At 39.8% G+C, this 18,335-nt stretch overlaps 1 protein-coding gene across 1 annotated transcript in view; it reads left to right on the plus strand.

The window, feature by feature from the left end:
• The first annotated feature begins 2,824 nt into the window (after positions 1 to 2,824).
• Positions 2,825 to 18,335, plus strand: part of HTR3B (5-hydroxytryptamine receptor 3B) — a 39,405-nt gene continuing 23,894 nt past the window's right edge. The window contains exons 1-2 of the mRNA XM_023208053.1: positions 2,825 to 3,133; positions 7,434 to 7,594. Of these exons, the coding sequence (XP_023063821.1) occupies positions 3,082 to 3,133; positions 7,434 to 7,594 (213 nt within the window). The 5' untranslated portion in view covers positions 2,825 to 3,081. The remainder of the gene's footprint in view (positions 3,134 to 7,433; positions 7,595 to 18,335) is intronic.

Consider the following 18,335-nt stretch of genomic DNA (forward strand, 5'->3'; position numbering starts at 1 on the left):
TCTCATTCTTCTGAAATATTTTCAAATGTATAGCAGAAGTGGAGGGATAGTAGAAAGAATTCCCCCAGATCCCCACAATCATGTGAGAATAAGTTAGCAACATGATGTGCCCTATTTTTTTTTTTTTTTCTTTGAGACAGAGTCTCATTCTATTGCCCAGGCTGAAGAGCAGTGGCGTGATCTTGGCTCATTGCAACCTCTGCCTTCTGGGTTCACACGATTCTCATGCCTCAGCCTCCCGAGTAGCTGGAGTTACAGGCATGTGCCACCGTGCCCAGCTAATTTTTGTATTTTTAGTAGAGACAGGGTTTCACCATATTGGCCAGGCTGGCCTTGAACTCCTGGCTTCAGGTGATCCACCCACCTAGGTCTCCTAAAGTGTTGAGATTACAGGCATGAGTCACTGTGTACAATCTTCCTTCATTCTTGAATACTTAGTGTGCTGGTCTTACAAACAAGGACATTATTTTGCATAATCTCGATACAATTAAAATCAGGAGACCAACATTGCTACATTGCCACATTACTACCATCTAATCCACATACCTCGTTTGAGTTTCAATTCTTCCCGAAATGTTCTTCATAACAAAAGGATCCAATTCAGAATCAGATATCGCACTTGTGTCTCTTTAGTCTCCTTTTGTTTGATAGGTTCCTCAGTCTTTCTTCAAATTTTATAACTTTGGCACTTTTGTGTGTGTACGTGTTTTTGTTTTTGAGACAGGGTCTATCTGTATTGCCCAGGCTGGAGTGCAGTGGCACAATAACAGCTCACTGTAGCCTCTATCTCCTGAGCTCAAGTGATCCTCCTGCCTCAGCCTCCCAAGTAGCTGGGACTACAGGAGTCTACCACCACATTAAACTAATTTTTTATTTTTTTGTGTGGAGACAGGGTATCCTTATGTAGCCTAGGCTGGTCTCAAACTCCTGGGCTCAAGCAGTCCTCTCACTTCAGCATCCCAAAGTACTGGGATTACAGGTGTGAGCCGTTGCGCCTGGCTCACCTTGGCACATTTGAAAATGCCTGCTGTTTTGTTTGTCCCGTGGTACAGCATTGTCTGATCTAGTGTTTCCTCCTGAATAGATTCAAGTTACGAATTTTGGGCAAGACTATACCAGAAGAGCTATGGATGCTAGGTGAGCTTGTTACTATCGGGGTGTCATTCTCCTAGGCTGCTAAGTGGACAGAGCTAGGGAATATATGTATATATGAACATGTGTAAACACACATTACATTTGTATTTATTTCTTTTCTTTTCCTTTTTTTTTTTTTTTTTTCATTTTTTTTTGAGACAGAGTCTCCCTCTGTCTCCCAGGCTGGAGTGCAGTGGCGCCATCTTGGTTCATGGCAACCTCTGCTTCCCAGTGCAAACAATTCTCCTGCCTTGCCTCCCGAGTAGCTGAGATTCCAGGCATGTGCCACCATGTCCAGCTAATTTTTGTAGTTTTAGTAGCGATGGGGTTTCACCATGTTGGTCAGACTAGTCTCAAACTCCTGACCTCAAGTCATCCACTGGCCTCGGCCTTCCAAAGTGCTGGATTGCAGGCGTGAGCCACCGTGCCCAGTGTATTTGCATTTATTTATGTATTTAGCGAATGTACTGAAAACCATGGGTTCACACTGATACCTCCAAAACCAAGTCAACACCACAGGGTTATCCTAGTTTTCTCTCTTTCTATATATACTGCTCCCTTCACCAATGATAGGAAAGCAATTAGGCTACATTTTATTGGTAGATGAAAATTAGGTGGAGCACTTCATGGACTCTAAACAAGGGACTGAGTGATGAGGAGATTTGGAATCAAATATATACTTTCTCCCCTTCATTTGGCTCAGTGAAAATTTACATCAAAATCTGCCTCTATAATCTCATTTTTAATAAAAAAGCAGGCAGATTGGAAATGGTATCGTTTTTTCTTTCTAGAGCATTTTAGGGGGGAGTCTAGAAATGGAAAATAGTGTTATTGTATAGAATTATGCACCTTTTTTTTTTTTTTTTTTGAGACGGAGTCTGGCTCTGTCACCCAGGCTGGAGTGCTGTGGCCGGATCTCAGCTCACTGCAAGCTCCGCCTCCCGGGTTCACGCCATTCTCCTGCCTCAGCCTCCCGAGTAGCTGGGACTACAGGCGCCGCCACCTCGCCCGGCTAGTTTTTTGTATTTTTTAGTAGAGACGGGGTTTCACCGCATTAGCCAGGATGGTCTCGATCTCCTGACCTCGTGATCCGCCCGTCTTGGCCTCCCAAAGTGCTGGGATTACAGGCTTGAGCCACCGCGCCCGGCCTCACCTTTTTCCTTAGTAATGAAGAATGAATGGGTATTCAATCAGAAAGTGAAAAAAAAACTTTTATTAAATGATGTTGAACTTTAAAAGTTTTCATCTTTAATAAGCCTAGAAGCATCCTTACTAGAAGGTTACTTTCTGAATTGTGAACAATGAAAATTTGAGAAGCCCTCCTGTTTATCAAAAATCAATGTTTCTTTTAATTAACGGGGCTTAGGAAAAACAAAAAGCACTTTTCCATTGCATTGTTTGCAGTTGTTCTTCATTAGATAATACCAGGTTTCCATTAGTCTTGTGTAATTCAAGAGCCCAAGAACCATTGTCAAATGCTGAAGATGTTACCGCATAAGTCTGATTTAGAACAGCTATTTGGATTTCAATTATTAATGAAATTAGTGTCCTGAATGTCAGCAAGAGCACTGCCTTAGGTAAAGGCTGTAAAGGAAATCATATTAGTGTGGAATTTCCTCTCCTTAGGGACTCCTCTTAGATTACATTATTCACTTAGCTATCTCCTGTCAGGAAAATGGAAATGTTAGCCACAGTTTGATTCTGGGGCAGAACCAAAGGGAGAAGTTAAGGGATTTCATCATGGCATCAATTCCAAAACATTTGCATGGTGCTGGTATTGCCTTTTGTCCCACCGAGTGTTTACAAAATAGCACCAGTGAGGATAGCATGAACTGGCAAATGGAGAAGGAGGAGAACAGAGTGGAGAGGAACCCTGTTAGGAAAAATTGAGCGGCATTCCATCTGGTAGGCAAGTTTGCATTGCTCCTTTTTAGGATCTGCCTAGGAATGTTGGCACGCGTGATGGCTCCCCTGTGGGCCTGCATCCTGGTGGCTGCAGGTGAGTCCTTTTCATGATTTTACTAGGCATTAAGGATTAACTCTCAGAAGATAGAGACAACATTTTTGTACACTGTGCCGTAGAACTTCTCAGGCGTGTTTGCTTCTATTCATCATCTGTAAAATGCCAGTCCTGTGAAGCTACATTGAAAACAATGATTTGTTTCTGACTTTGTTCCTGTGATTGCAAATACACACACATAGAGCATTAGACTGTGGGGCTTTTTACACGTAGCTGAAAATATGCTCTGAAATGTTATAATTGCTTGATAAATCTCTGCTTTTCTAGAAATCAAGCTCTCTACAGCTTGATTGAGAGTTTGGGGCATTCTTTTTCAGATTTGCTCTTATGTGTGGATAATATGTTTTTATTATCCAAAATAGTCTTGGCTTCATTATCAGCTGTTAGCAGCCCAGAGAAAAAGTCCGTTAGATTTGTCATGGCTACAGACATAGGTATATCATTTTGGTATTAGAGGCCTTAACATCTCGCCTTACAAAATCTATGTAGGTGATGAGTATGTCTCTAAAGACAGGCACTGTAAACTTGCAAGTTTTGAATTTACAATTCCTCTTAAAAGTAATTTAGAAGTTAATTTTTTTTTCTAAATTTCTAGAACTATACTTCCACGGCACCAGTATTAACTCTATTGAATTGAATCATTTTAGTTAGGATACAATTGATTCTTAGCACACGTGCACAAATCAAGAATTTATGATTATGGTGGTGTTTTGCAATACCCCGCTTTCTTGAGGTTTCTCCTAGAGCTCATATCTGAATTCTGAAGTTTTAGAATGTAACTGGAAGTGGAATGAGTCAATTACAGAGATGAGTTAGAAATTTGGTAGCCAGGAAGCTGGAAATGATTTTTTTATTGGGTAGAGAAGAAAAATAGCCACTTATCAGTAAAGTATGAAAATCTTGGATGTTGAACATAAAGGATAAAAGCATATCTTAATGGTAAAAAATAAAAACAGAGGAAATGTCATTAAATGCCAAATGGGTTTCTTAGCAGAAAATAATTGTGAGCATTAAACTAAGATAAAATAGAAAAATGAAGGTAAGAAAACAGACTAAGTTCTTAACAATATCTCTCTAAAGTTTTGTATCATGCATGATTTTTGTTCTAAATGTAGCAGAAATAAGTGTTTTAATAGTGCCTGACAACCAGTGCTTTACCATAAATCATTCCGAGGATACTTGTTGCAGAAAGATCTGCCCTGTGGAATTTTACTGGGTTTTACTATATTTACTTTACATATTTTACTGTATTTACAAATCAAGGTAATTTGCAAATGTAAGAGCACTGAACCAATCCCAGGGGTCAGTGTGTTGGCATAGAAGGAGGCCTGAACAAGGAGAGCCAGCTAATTCCTGCTTCACTGCTCACCAGCCACATAACCCTGGGAAGTCAATTAATCTCTTAGAGACTCAGTTTTCCTGTAAGTTAACTTTATTTTGGGTATTCATGACAATCAAATAAGACAGCATTGTTAAATTGTAAGGTGCAATGCAAATGTAAGATATTATTAACTGAAAACACATACAGAAAATACCACTGGCTATTTCTGTCCAATAATATTCTCCACATAACATGTCAGTCTTCTTTTTGAAAGGTTACTTGCTGTTGTTCCTAATATTCTGAGGGAGCCAGGTTACACTTAATCATGTAGTGTCATGATCAAGAGCTTGGGCTTCAAAACCAGTCCAGCTGTGTGTAAATATCACTCCCTTCGCTTGCAAGCTTCATGACCTTGGGCAGTGCTAACCTCACTATGCCAATAGCCCCTCACCTGCAGGAATAGTCCACTTCTCATAGATCTGTAGAGTACCTGTCTCATAAGTTTGTTGGGAACGTTGAAGGAGATCATTCATGTGAGGGCTTAGCCTGGTGCCTGGCATACAGTTAGCATTCAATTAGTGTTCGGAATTCAATACATAAATCTCATTTCCTTTTAACCTCTCAGATATATGTGTAACTCTCTTAAAATCCTAGAGATACATAGCAACTAAAGCAAGAATAGCGCTTTCCATCAAAGTACCCTGAACACTTTAAGATAGGTGCATGGGAGAGTAAGTCATTAAAACAAGGAAAACAAAGGAATAATTGTATTGTGTTCTTATCTTCTTCTTTTTCAATCTCTCTTCACCTACAAGTGCTTCATAGGACAGTCCCTAACACATTCTACTTTCCAGAAATCTTACAAGCGAATTATTTGAAGCTGATTATTAGCATTCAAGAAGGCAGTTTTGGCGAGGAATCTTTTCTGGGTCTGTTGATAGCTTCCATCAGTGTCTGTTGAAACGTCACTGAACTGTGAGTCATTTAGTGCTTGTGTGAATGTCACATTAGCTTTCAAGGGGCATAATTTACTGTTAATTAATGGTCACTTAAATCCTTAATCTCTCTCCTGTAATTGATCTTTCTCCTCAGGCAAATTTGCATTCATAGTAGAAATGTAATTTATTATTTCTTCCCATCTTAAACAAAGAACTCTTTCCCCTTTTGGTTTATTTAAATGTGTTTCCATTTGCTTATTATTCTTCTCCTTTCAGCGCTTGATTCTCTTTTGTTCCTAGTCCTAGCTTCCAGAACTTTCTCTTTTTAACCAAGACTTTGACCCATTCTAGAAAACATGGGTTTATCCATAGGGAACCTGTGGATTGGTTCCTAGACAAGATCGCAGAGGGGAATTTGAGTCTTTGTGAGCAGACGGTGTGGGGAACACATACAAAATTATGTTTTAATGCTGTCTCAGGTAGTTTCCTATATTGAAACATGCTCATTTCGGTGTTTCCCCAACTGAGACTTGAATTGGGAGCTTCCAAGCGAGGTAAACGTGAAGCTGCCCACAGCAAAGTTGGCAGGAAAAGCACTGGGCCAGCTTTGCTTTGTGCTTCTGACTTCCCTCCCCTGGGGTACACCAGCAAGAAATGTTCTCAGGTAGAGAGATTCACAGCACACTTTTTGACAATAACAGCTCACAAAAACCCTACAAATGATGTCTGATGCAAGCCACCCACCTTAGTCCTGCACGCCTGAATAGCTAACGCCATTTTAGGCATCTTCTTGGGTGAATAGTTGGGGAGTTAAAATGCTCATTAGATTCCCATTTCCGACGGTAATGAAAGCGTACATAGAACTGCCCACAAGGAGTCTGGCATTGCACCTCCAGCATTGTTGTTAGCATTTTGGTCACACTGACATTGTTAAATCATAGAAATTGCTGCCTGTGGCGGCAAGTGACATGACATCATTCATAAAGAAATGGGTATAAACGGGATTGTCGCACAGGGAGAAGCGATCTCATTTACAGTTTCCTGCTGGATCCCTCATACCTTCGGCAGCTCATCAAAATAACCATCAAAACCACTGAGAGCCCAGGCAAATTCACACGCAGGACACTACAGAGAGATTTCACTCACGCAGTTTGTCAGGAGGTGTGCAATTTGCTTCGGTCCAATGGCTGAGTGAAGCATTGAATCCCCTAAGGGCTGGCAAAGCTGGTGAACAAAATATCTTTCTGCAATTCAGAGAAAGCCCTCACAAATTTGTCACTTCCAATTGCTGGTGCTCATTTCTCTTGCTTCCTTTCCTCTGGCCTCCCTGGCCTCGACACCAATCACAGCTCCTCTGCAAATCAAGATTTTTGGGTCAGAAGAAATGGTTGTTCCCTGGAACCAGAGAGAATTTTCTCAAAACAAAGATCTCATTTTCTGACAAGTGCATTTTATTTAGGGACAGATGAAATGAGAAAAGAGATTTTTGAGGAGAAAAGTACAAATTTGGGCTCCCGTTAATCCCATTATCTAGAAATCTATACAAGTTTTTGGGGTTAATGGGTTTGTTCATGTTTTTTTTTTGCTAGATTTTTCTATCGAATTTTTTAATTACAAATGAAAAATCAAAAGAAAAACCAAGGCGGGAGTTAAGTTTTGGCTAAGTGTGTAGGTGGTTTTTTTCTAGATGCTAGGAGAGGATGATACAGGAATAAAGAAATTATTCTGTCTCCAAAATGCAGGCTTGTTGTAAAATGAAATTGTAGGTACAGTTTTGCAGACTTGGAGATGGCGTTGATTTACTTGTTTTTACAATGAGATTTCTCCGTTGGGCACTTAGGCCATCAGCTTACTTTAAGCGTTTGCCAAAGGCCGCACCAACTGGCTGTGAATTGATGCAGAATTTGGTGAGCTGAAAGCTATATTCTAGTAACAGCCACCGAGTCCTGAACAGTCTGAAACCTCCTAAAGAAACCAAGCCCCTCTTACTTTATCTTCACAATGATAGTTTCTTTTCCAGGAATTCTAGCCACAGATACACATCATCCCCGGGATTCTGCTCTGTATCATCTCAGCAAGCAACTATTACAGAACTATCATAAAGAAGTGAGGCCAGTTTACAACTGGACCAATGCCACCACAGTCTACCTGGACCTGTTTGTCCATGCTATATTGGATGTGGTAAGGACCATCTTGCCCCTTCCTATTCTTGTTAACGTCTTTTAAAACAGTCTGCAGTTCATGCAGGAGCCTCGGAGAGGTCATATTCTCGAGACTGTAGTTGAACTGGCAGGGAAGTTGTGCCAGATTCATTTTAGCAGTTAGGTAAAATATTCATTAGGCAGATCATGCTTTCTAGCCCCCAGTAGACACTGTGAAGGGCAAATCGTCTAGATCATGGAATTAAGATGTTTTAAGAATTGTGAAACTGGGTGTGGTGGCTCATGCCTTAATCCCAGCACATTGGAAGGCCAAGGTAGGCAGATCACTTGAGCACACCAGTTGGAGACTAGGCTAGGCAGCATGGTGAAACCCTGTCTGTACATAAAATACGCAAACTGGCCAGGCGTGGTGGTGCATATCTGTAGTCACAGCTACTCAAGAGGCTGAAGAGGGAGGATAGCTTGAGCTTGGGAGGTTGAGGCAGCAGTGAGCCATGATCATGCCACTGCACTGCAGCCTGGGTGGCAGAGCCAGACCTTGTCTCCAAAAAAAAAAGAAAATATATATATATGTGTGTGTGTGTGTGTGTGTGTGTAGACATATATATGTATATATACACAGTGGTCATAGATCACAGTACATATTGTATGAATATTGCTGAAACCAAAAATAGTAATAGGTATTTTATCCTGTGGTTCACATTTGTTAATGATAATAACAGATTTAAGAGGAGATTCACTACTTATTGCTTGAAATTTAAAAGAGAGAAAAGTGCCTTGTTATCTTGAGTTTATTAGGGGGCTTTTGCATCTAAAGCGTTTGCTAAGGATGTTGGGGAGAATTTGTTTATTAAAGCATCCTTTTTCTCCTGTATCTGAAAGATAGGCTGTGGGAATGAAATGAACCCTGTAAAGTAGTTGGCAGAGTTCTTAGGAAGCCATCAGCAAGCGATGGTCCTGATGGTTAGCACCTCTTCCTCTTCCTCCTCTTTTCTAATTACAAAATCTTCGATTTCAATTGGTTCCAGAGTCATTTTGATTTCTCTCTCCCTTTTTTTTTTTTTTTTTTTTTTTTTTTGAGATGGATTCTCTCTTTGTCACCCAGGCTGGAGTCCAATGGCACGATCTCGGCTCACTGCAACCTTCGCCTCCCAGGTTCAAGTGATTCTCCTGCCTTAGCCTCCCTAGTAGCTGGGATTACAGGCATGCACCACCACACCTGGCTAATTTTTGTATTTTTAGTAGAGACGGGGTTTCACCTGTTGGTCAGGCTGGTTTCGAACTCCTGACCTCAAGTGATCCTCCTACCTTGGCCTCCCAAAGTGCTGGAATTACAGGTGTGAGCCACTGTGCCCAGCGATTTCTCTTAAAAACAGACTTTACCGAGCTCATTTTGTTAAAGTAATTTAATCATTGTTTTTCCATTTACTTCTCAAAAATTGTTTTCTAATTGAGGTGAAATATACATACATGGAAATACACAGATCTTAAGTGTACAAGCTGACGAGTGTTGCTAATTACGTATACCCATATAACATACATTTATTTATTTAGAGACAGAATCTGGCTCTGTCACCCAGGCTGGAGTGCAGTGGCATGATCTCGGCTCACTGCAACCTCTGCCTCCCGGGTTCAAGGGATTCTCCTGCCTCAGCCTCCCGAGTAGCTGGGATTACAAGCATGCAGCACCACGCCCAACTAATTTTGTATTTTTAGTAGAGATGGGATTTTACTACGTTGGTCAGACTAGTCTCGAACTCCTGACCTCAAATGATCTGCCCGCCTTGGCCTCCCAAAGTGCTGGGATTACAGGTGTGAGCCACCATGACCAGCTATTTATTTATTTTTTGAGATGGAGTCTCACTCTGTTGCCCAGGCTGGAGTGCAGTGTCTCCATCTTGGCTCACTGCAACCTCTGCCTCCCAGGGTCAAGCCATTCTCCTGCCTTGTCCTCCTGAGTAGCTGGGATTACAGGTACCTGCCACTACACCCAGCTCATTTTTATATTTTTTAGTAGAGACAGGGTTCCATCATGTTGGCCAGTCTGGTGTTGAACTCCCGACCTCGAGTGATCCGGCTGCCTCAGCCTCCCAAAAGTGCTGAGATTACAGGCGTGAGTCACTGTGCCCAGCCATATAACCCATATCTCTATCAAGAGATCAAAGATACCCTAAAAGGTCCCTTATTCCCTTCCTAGACCATCCCCATCCTCTTCACCCACAGAGACAAATACTCTTCTGATTATTTCTTTCAGCAGTAATTAGTTTTGCCGGTTGTAGAATTCCATGTGAATTAAATTTTATTGTGGGTATTTGATTGTGTCTGACTTTTACACTCGGCATTTTGCGGTTCACTTGTGCTGTTGTGTGTATTAGTAGTTTATTTATTTTTCTTAATAAGTAGTATTCAGTTATGGCTATATCATGATTTGTTTATCCATTCTCCTGTTGATAGGCATTTGGGTTGTTTCTAATTTTAGGATAGTACGAATAAAGCTGCTAAGAATTTTCTTGTACAAGTCTTTTTGCGTATATGTTTCTATTTCTTTTAAGTAAAACCTAGAAGTTCTATGACTGGGTCACAGGATGGTGTACACTTAGTGAGAAACTGCCATACTGATTTGCAAAGTGGTTGTGCATTTTACACTTCCACCAGTAAGCTATGAGAGTTCCTATTGCTACACATACCCACCAATATTTAGTGTTACCCGTCTTTTTAATTTTAGTCATTCTGGTAAATGACTAGAATTTCATTGAGGTTTTATTAAAATTTCCCTAATGACTAATGATTTTGAGCTCTTTTTCATGTGTTTATTGACTACTTATAGATCTTTCTTTGTGAAGTGCCCATTTAAGCCTTCTCTTATTTTAAAAATTGGGTCATTGGTTTTTTTGTTTTTTTAATATTATTATAGATTTATAGAAGCTATTTATACATTCTAGGCACAAGTCTTTTGTTAGATATGTATTGTATTATACATACTACCTCCTATATTATTATATAATATGTAGTTATATCATTATTATAATAACATATAATATAATAATTATATAATACATACACATATTATATAATAAATGTTTATTCCCAGTCTGTGTCTTGGCTATTCACTTTCTTAATGGGTCTTACAATGAATAGAAATTTTCAAATTTGCTGATGTTTGTTATGGTTCGAATGTGTCCCCAAAATTTCTTTCTTTCTTTTCTTTTTTTTTGAGACAAAGTCTTGCTCTTCTCCCCTAGGCTGGAGCGCAATGGTGCGATCTCAGCTCACTGCAACCTCTACCTCCCAGGTTCAAGTGATTGTGCTGCCTCAGCCTCCCGAGTAGCTGGGATTACAGGCGCCTGCCACCATGCCCCGCTAATTTTTTATTTTTGTATTTTTAGTAGAGATGGAGTTTCACCATGTTAACCAGGCTGGTCTCAAACTCCTGACCTCAGGTGATCCGCCCACCTCGGCCTCCCAAAGTGCTGGGATTACAGGTGTGAGCCACCATGCTTGGCCTTTTTTTTTTTTTTTTTTTTAATTTTTTATTTTTAGACAACATCTGTCTCTGTCACCCAGGCTGGAGTACAATGACGCAATCTCAGCTCACCATAACCTCCGCCTCCCGGGTTCAGGCAATTCTCCAGCCTCAGCCTCCCGAGTAGCTGGGACTACAGGCATGTGCCATCACACCTGGCTAATTTTTCTATTTTTGGTAGAGACAAGGGTTTCGCCATGTTGGCCAGGCTGGTCTCAAACTCCTGACCTCAGGTGATCCATCTGCCTTGGCCTCCCAAAGTGCTGGGATTACAGGCGTAAGCCACCACACCCGGCCTCCAAAATTTCATCTGCAAATTCATATGTTGATGGTATTTGGAGGTGGGGCCCTTTGAAGGTAATTAGGATGGTGGCTATATAAGAAGAGGGAGAGAAAGCTGACCTGACATGCTCTTGACCTCTTGCTGTGAGATGCCCTCCTCCATGTCATGATGCAGTGAGGAGGCCCTGATCAGATGCAGCTCCTTGAGCTTGAACTTTCCAGCCTCCAGAACTGCAAAAAATATTTTTTTAAAAATAAATTACACAGTCTCAGGTTTTCAGATATAGGAACAAAAAATGGACTGAGACAGAGTCCATTTTAATGAACTGTTTTTAAAATTTTTTTAATTAAAAAATTTTTTTAAAATTATACTTTAAGTTCTAGGGTACATGTGCACAACGTGCAGGTTTTTTACATATGTATACTTGTGCCATGTTGGTGTGCTGCACCCATCAACTTGTCAGCACCCATCAACTCGTCGTTTACATCAGGTATAACTCCCAATGCCATCCTTCCCCACCCCCCATAATAGGCCCCGGTGTGTGATGTTCCCCTTTCTGAGTCCAAGTGATCTCATTGTTCAATTCCCACCTATAAGTGAGAACATGTGGTGTTTGGTTTTCTGTTCTTGCGATAGTTTGCTGAGAATGAGTCCATTTTAATGAACTGTTTTTTAAATTTTTAAAAAAATTTTAAAAAGTTTTAAAAATTAAATTAAATTAATTTTGTTTTTTTAAGACAGTCTTGCTCTGTCACTCAGGCTGGGGTCCAGGGTACAATCTCAGCTCACTGCCACCTCCACCTCCTAGCTTCAGGCAATTCTCGTGCGTCAGCCTCCCAAGTCGCTGAGATTACAGGTGTGTACCACCACACCTGGCTAATTTTTGTATTGAATTTTATTTTCTAATTAATATATATTACATGTTTATTGATGAGGGGCATTAGACTCTAGTCTTCTCATCTGGTTTTGGTATCAGGATTGTGTTGGCCTTCTAAAACAGAATTGTTGAGAATTGTTTCCTTCTCAGTTTTCTGAAGGCATTGTGTAATGTGAATGTTTTTTCTTCCTTAATGTCTGATAGAATTTATGAGTAAAATTATAGGGGTCTGGCGCTTTCTTTGTGAGAAGGTAGTCAAATGCAAATTCAACTTTATTTACACATATTCAATTTTTTCTTGTGTCAGTTTTGTTAATTTGTATTTTTAAGGAATTTGTCTCTTTCATCCAGTTCGTCAAATTTATTGACTTAGTTGTTCATTTTTTTCTATTATTTTCATGCCCATAGGATCTCTAGTGATATGGCTTTTGTGTCTCATATTGGTAATTTGTGTTTTCTCATATTTTCCCTTGACTCATCTTGTCATAGTTTTACCAATTTCATTTTTTTCAAAGAACCAACTTTGGGCTTTGTCATTTTTTGTGTGTGTTTGTTTTGTTTTATTTTGCTTTGAGACAGGGTCTCACTCTGTTACTTAGGCTGGAGTGCAGTGGCGTGATCACTGCTCACTGCAGCCTCAACCTCCCATGCTCTTTAGATATCTTTACATATTTCATTTCTTCTACTTACTTTCTTTGTGTTTTTGAGACAGAGGCAAGAGACAGACAGAGTCTCTGGGACCCAGTAATCTGATTTTTTTTCTCCTCTAGTTTTGGCTTATACAGAATATTATATAAATTGAATTATATGTTATTTTACCTTTTGTGCATGACTTCTTTCACTTAGCATGGTGCCTTTGAGATTTATCCATATCATTGCATAACTCAGTAGTAGTATTTTATTGTACAGATGCACTACAATTTATCTGTTTACCAGTTGTTGGACACACGAATTGTTTCCATTTGGGGGCAATTATGAATAAGGCCACTATAAACACTTGCATATGTTTTTCTTTCTCTTGGATACATGCTTAGGTATAGTATTGGTTACTTGTATGATGGATCTGTTTAATTTTATAAGAAACTGTCCAGCTGTTTTCCAAAGTGGCTGTTATCATTTTGCATGTCACTCACAATGTGTGAGAGCTTCAGTTTCTCCACATAATCATTATTCCTTGACATTGTCAATCTTTAATTTTTTTTTTTTTTCTGTAGACAGAATCTTGCTGTTGTCGCCCAGGCTGGAGTGCAGTGGTGTGATCTTGGCTCACTGCAACCTCTGTCTCCTGGGTTCAAGTGGTTCCCCTGCCTCAGCCTCCTGAGTAGCTGGGATTACAGGCACTCACCACCATGCCCAGCTAATTTTGGTACTTTTAGTAGAGATGGTTTCGCCATGTTGGTCAGGCTGGTCTTGAACTCCTGACCTCAGGTGATCTACCTGCCTTGAGCTTCTGAAGTGGTGGGATTACAGGCATGAGCAATGGCGCAGGGCCCAATCTTTAAAATTTTAACCGTTGTAGTAGGTTTGCAGTAGTATCTCAATGTAGTTTTTAATTTTTATTTCCCTAACATTTGAACATGTTGAACATTTTTTCACGTGCTCATTTGCCAATCGCCAACTGTATATCTTCGGTAATATGTCTGCTCAAATCTTTTATTTATTTGTAAAGTTCGGTTGTTTATTATTTTATTATCAGGTTACAAGAGTTATTTATATACTCTGAGCTTATTTCTAGACTCTTCTATTCAACTAATCTGGATGTTTGTCTTTCTACTGTTTTGATTACTGTAGCATTGTGGAAGTCTTGAAATAAGATAATGTGAACTTCTAATCTTGTTCTTCTTTTTAAAAATTGTTTTAACTTTTCTAGGTTGTTTGCATTTCTATATAAACTTAGAGTTGACTCATCAATGTCTATTTTTAAAAACTTCTGGAATTTTGATTGGTACTGCATTGAATCTATAGATAAATTTGAGGAGAATTGACATCTTAACAATATTGAGTTATCCAGTCCATACATGCAGTGTATCTCTCTGTTTAGTTCTTTAACTTCTTTTATTAATGTTTCATCATTTTTAGTGTTTTGCATACATTTGGTTAAATTTATTCCTAAGTATTTCACATTTTTGTTATTATAAATGGTATTTTAAATTTGAATCTAGTTGTTTGTTGCTAGCATACAAAAACACAGATGATTTCTATATATTGGTTTGGGAGTCTGTGACCCTGACATCTCTTTTTCGTTTAAGAGGCTTTTTTTTTTTGAAAGATTCTTTCAGATTTTCTGTGTAGAAAATCATCTTGTCTGTGAGGAAAAACAGTTTTACTTCTTTCTTTCCAATCTTTATACCTTTGTTTTCTTCTAGTGTCTTGTTACCCTGACTAGGACCTCCAGTACAATGTTGAACAGAATGTTATACTGCTCTATAAATATTAATTCAATAAATGTGGTTGATAGTGGTGTTGAAATACTTTTTTTTTTTTTTTTGAGATGAAGTCTCATTCTTGTCCCCCAGGCTGGAGTGCAGAGGCAGGATCTCAGATCGCTACAAACTCCGCCTCCCGGGTTCAAGTGATTCTCCTGCCTCAGCCTCCCAAGAAGCTAGAATTACAGGTGCTCACCACCACATCTGGCTAATTTTTGTATTTTTAGTAGAGATGGGGTTTCACCATATTGACCAGGCTGGTCTTGAACTGTTGACCTCAAGTGATCTGCCTGTCTTGGCCTCCGAAAGTGTTGGGATTACAGGCATGAACCATTGCGACCAGCCAATCTATGCATTTTAGTGGAAATGTTTAGCTCATTTGCCAATACCATCTTGTTATTTGTTTTCTAGTTGTCTCATCTGTTCTATTCCTCATATCCTACTTTATTTTCCATAATTTTAAAATTTTTAATAAATATTAAAAATAATAACATATTTAAAATATTTTAAATGTTGGATTATAGTTCCTCTATTAGCTTTTTAGCGATCCATCTTTGTATTTTTTTTTAGACTTTGCCTTAGGAATTTCCATATTCATCATTAGCTTATTGCAGTGTACTTAGAATTAATATTTTGACACTTCACATAAAATGTATGAAACTTACAACAGTAAAATTCCACTTATCTGCCCCACTTCTTTTGTGCTACTTTTATCTTCAATTTTACATTTACATACAAAATATACCCACAAAATGATGTTATTATTTTAAGGTAATCTGTTACAATAATTTAATGATTCATTTTCAAATTATTTTAATAGAGATGTTTTTCTATGTTACTATCTTAGTGCTAGCAGTGAATCAGAATCTTTTATTTTTTTTTGGACTGAGAATTAGGCATTTAAATCAATGAAAAAATAAATGTGAAACTTAAGAGTACAAGGTCTAGGCCTGGCGCGGTGGCTCACGCCTGTAATCCCACCACTTTGGGAGGCTGAGGCAGGCGGATAACCTGAAGTCAGGAGTTCGAGACCAGCCTCAACATGGAGAAACCCCGTCTCTACTAGAAAAATACAAAATTATCCGGGTGTGGTGGTGCATGCCTGTAATCCCAGCTACTCGGGAGGCTGAGGCAGGAGAATTGCTTGAACCTGGGAGGTGGAGGTTGCAATGAGCTGACATTGCGCCACTGCACTCCAGCCTGGGCAACAAGAATGAAACTCCATCTCAAAAAAAAAAAAAAACCAAAAAGAGTACAAAGTTTAAATTTTTTTCCTTTTTACTGATACAGGTTACTTTGGTGTCATTTTTCCCCAACTTAGATAAACCCCTAATCAATTGTTTCGTTGTAAATAGGACTATTTAAATGGTACCCCCCCAAAATTCCTTTTTATTATTATTTTATTTTTGTTTTTATTTTTACTTTTTTTAAAATGGAGTTTCTCTCTTGTTGCCCAGGTTGGAATACAACGGCGTGATCTTGGCTCACCATAACCTCTGCCTCCTGGGTTCAAGCGATTCTCCTACCTCAGCCTCCCAAGTAGCTGGGATTATAAGCATGTGCTACCACTCCAGGCTAATTTTGTATTTTTGTAGAGACAGGGTTTCACCATGTTGGCCATGCTGGTCTCAAACTCCTGACCTCAGGTGATCCGCCCGCCTCGGCTCCCAAAGTGCTGGGATTACAGGCGTGAGCCACCGCGGCTGGCTCAGAATTCCCTCTTTTAAGCAACAAATTGCACTTTTCCCAGTTTTGTTTGTTTGTTTTTTGAGATGGAGTCTCACTCTGTCACCCAGGATGCAGTGCAGTGGTGTGATCTCGGCTCACTGTAACCTCCGCCTCCTGGGTTCAAACAATTCTCCTGCCTCAGTCTCCCAAGTAGCTAGGATTGCAGGCACCTACCACCATGTACAGCTAACTTGTATTTTTAGTAGAGACAGGGTTTCACTATGTTGGCCAGGCTGGTCTCAAACTCCTGACATTGAGTGATCCACCCGCCTTGGCCTCCCAAAGTGCTGTGATTACAGGCATGAGCTACTGTGTGTATACTGTGTGTATGGCCATATTTTCCCAATTATCCTATTAAGTAAGAGTGCCAGCCCTAAGATCTTAGAAAATATTGTTTAATTAAATACCAGGAAATACCTCTTACTAAAAAGCCTAGTCTTAAACAGCTTGAATAGAAAACTTCTTCAAGTTTTTTTTTTTTTTTTTTTTTTTTTGTGAGACAGAATCTTGCTCTGTTGCCAGGCTGGAGTGCAGTGGTGCGATCTCGGCTCACTGCAAACTCTGCTTCCTGGGTTCAAGCGATTTTCCTGCCTCAGCCTCCCAAGTAGCTGGGATTACAGGTGCCCACCACCATACCTGGCTAATTTTTGTATTTTTAGTACAGATGGGGTTTCACCACGTTGGCCAGGCTGGTCTTGAACTCCTGACTTCAAGTGATCCACCCACCTCAGCCTCCCAAAGTGGTGGGATTACAGGCTTGAGCCATCACGTTCAGTTCATCTTTTTCCTTTCTGATTTCGTGTTTTTAATTATTTTTTATTTTCTATTTTTTTTTGAGACAGAGCCTCACTCTGTCGCCCAGGGTGGAGTACAGTGGCACAATCTCGGCTCACTGCAACCTTGGCCTCCCAGGTTCCAGTGATTCTCCTGGCTCAGCCTCCCAAGTAGCTGGGATTACAGGTGCCCACCACCACACCTGGCTAATTTTTGTACTTTTAGTAGAGACAGGGTTTCACCATATTGGCTAGGCTGGTCTGGAACTCCTGACCTTGTGATCTGCCTGCCTCGGCCTCCCAAAGTGCTAGGATTACAAGTGTGAGCCACTGTGCCCAGCCCCTTCATATTTATTAAGATAAAGAAAATTGCGGGCCAGGCATGGTGGCAGGCATCTGCAGTCCCAGATACTCGGGAGGCTGAGGCAGGAGAATTGCTTGAACCCAGGAGGCAGAGATTGCAGTAAGCTGAGATCGCTCCACTGCACTCCAGCTTGGCGACAGAGCGAGACTCCGTCTCAAAAAAAAAGACGATTGATTAAGCTTTTCTTTAGAGGTTTATTTGGAGATAAATGGAAAAGGTGTAAAGTATTTATATTAATATTTTCCCTTGGAACAAGTGTATCAAATTGAAAATACTTTTCTCTTTCTTCCTACCCTGACCAAAGAAAGTAAAATCAGATTCCTTATGGTAGGTAAGGAGAACACCATTATCTTTTTAAAGATGTGAGATTTCCCCACCAAGGTTGTTTGTTATTAGACTATGTTAGATATGTCATCATATTGAATATGGCAAATTTTCTTACAGAAATCTGAAAAAAAAATTTATATTCTATCCCTCTAGTTTTATCCCTGTCTACCATCTTATGTTATCTTCTCCAGGTTCTCAGTACAACAGTGAACCTGGACCCCTGGTTGTTTCCTGCCTGTAAGTCATTCATTCTGCTATTTCCCCCACCAAATGTCTTTCTCTTCATTCTCCATCTGCAAAATACTGTAGTCCTTCAAATCTCAGCTCTTAAAATAAATTTTCCTCATTTCTCTAAGGTGAGAGCATTTCCTTTAAATCCACTTAAGTCTGTGTGGATTTTCTTTTGCTTTCTTTTCTTTTCTTTTCTTTTCTTTTCTTTTCTTTTCTTTTCTTTTCTTT

This window comes from Piliocolobus tephrosceles, chromosome 13, assembly GCF_002776525.5.
Source record: "Piliocolobus tephrosceles isolate RC106 chromosome 13, ASM277652v3, whole genome shotgun sequence".
NCBI classification, from domain to species: Eukaryota; Metazoa; Chordata; class Mammalia; order Primates; family Cercopithecidae; genus Piliocolobus; species Piliocolobus tephrosceles.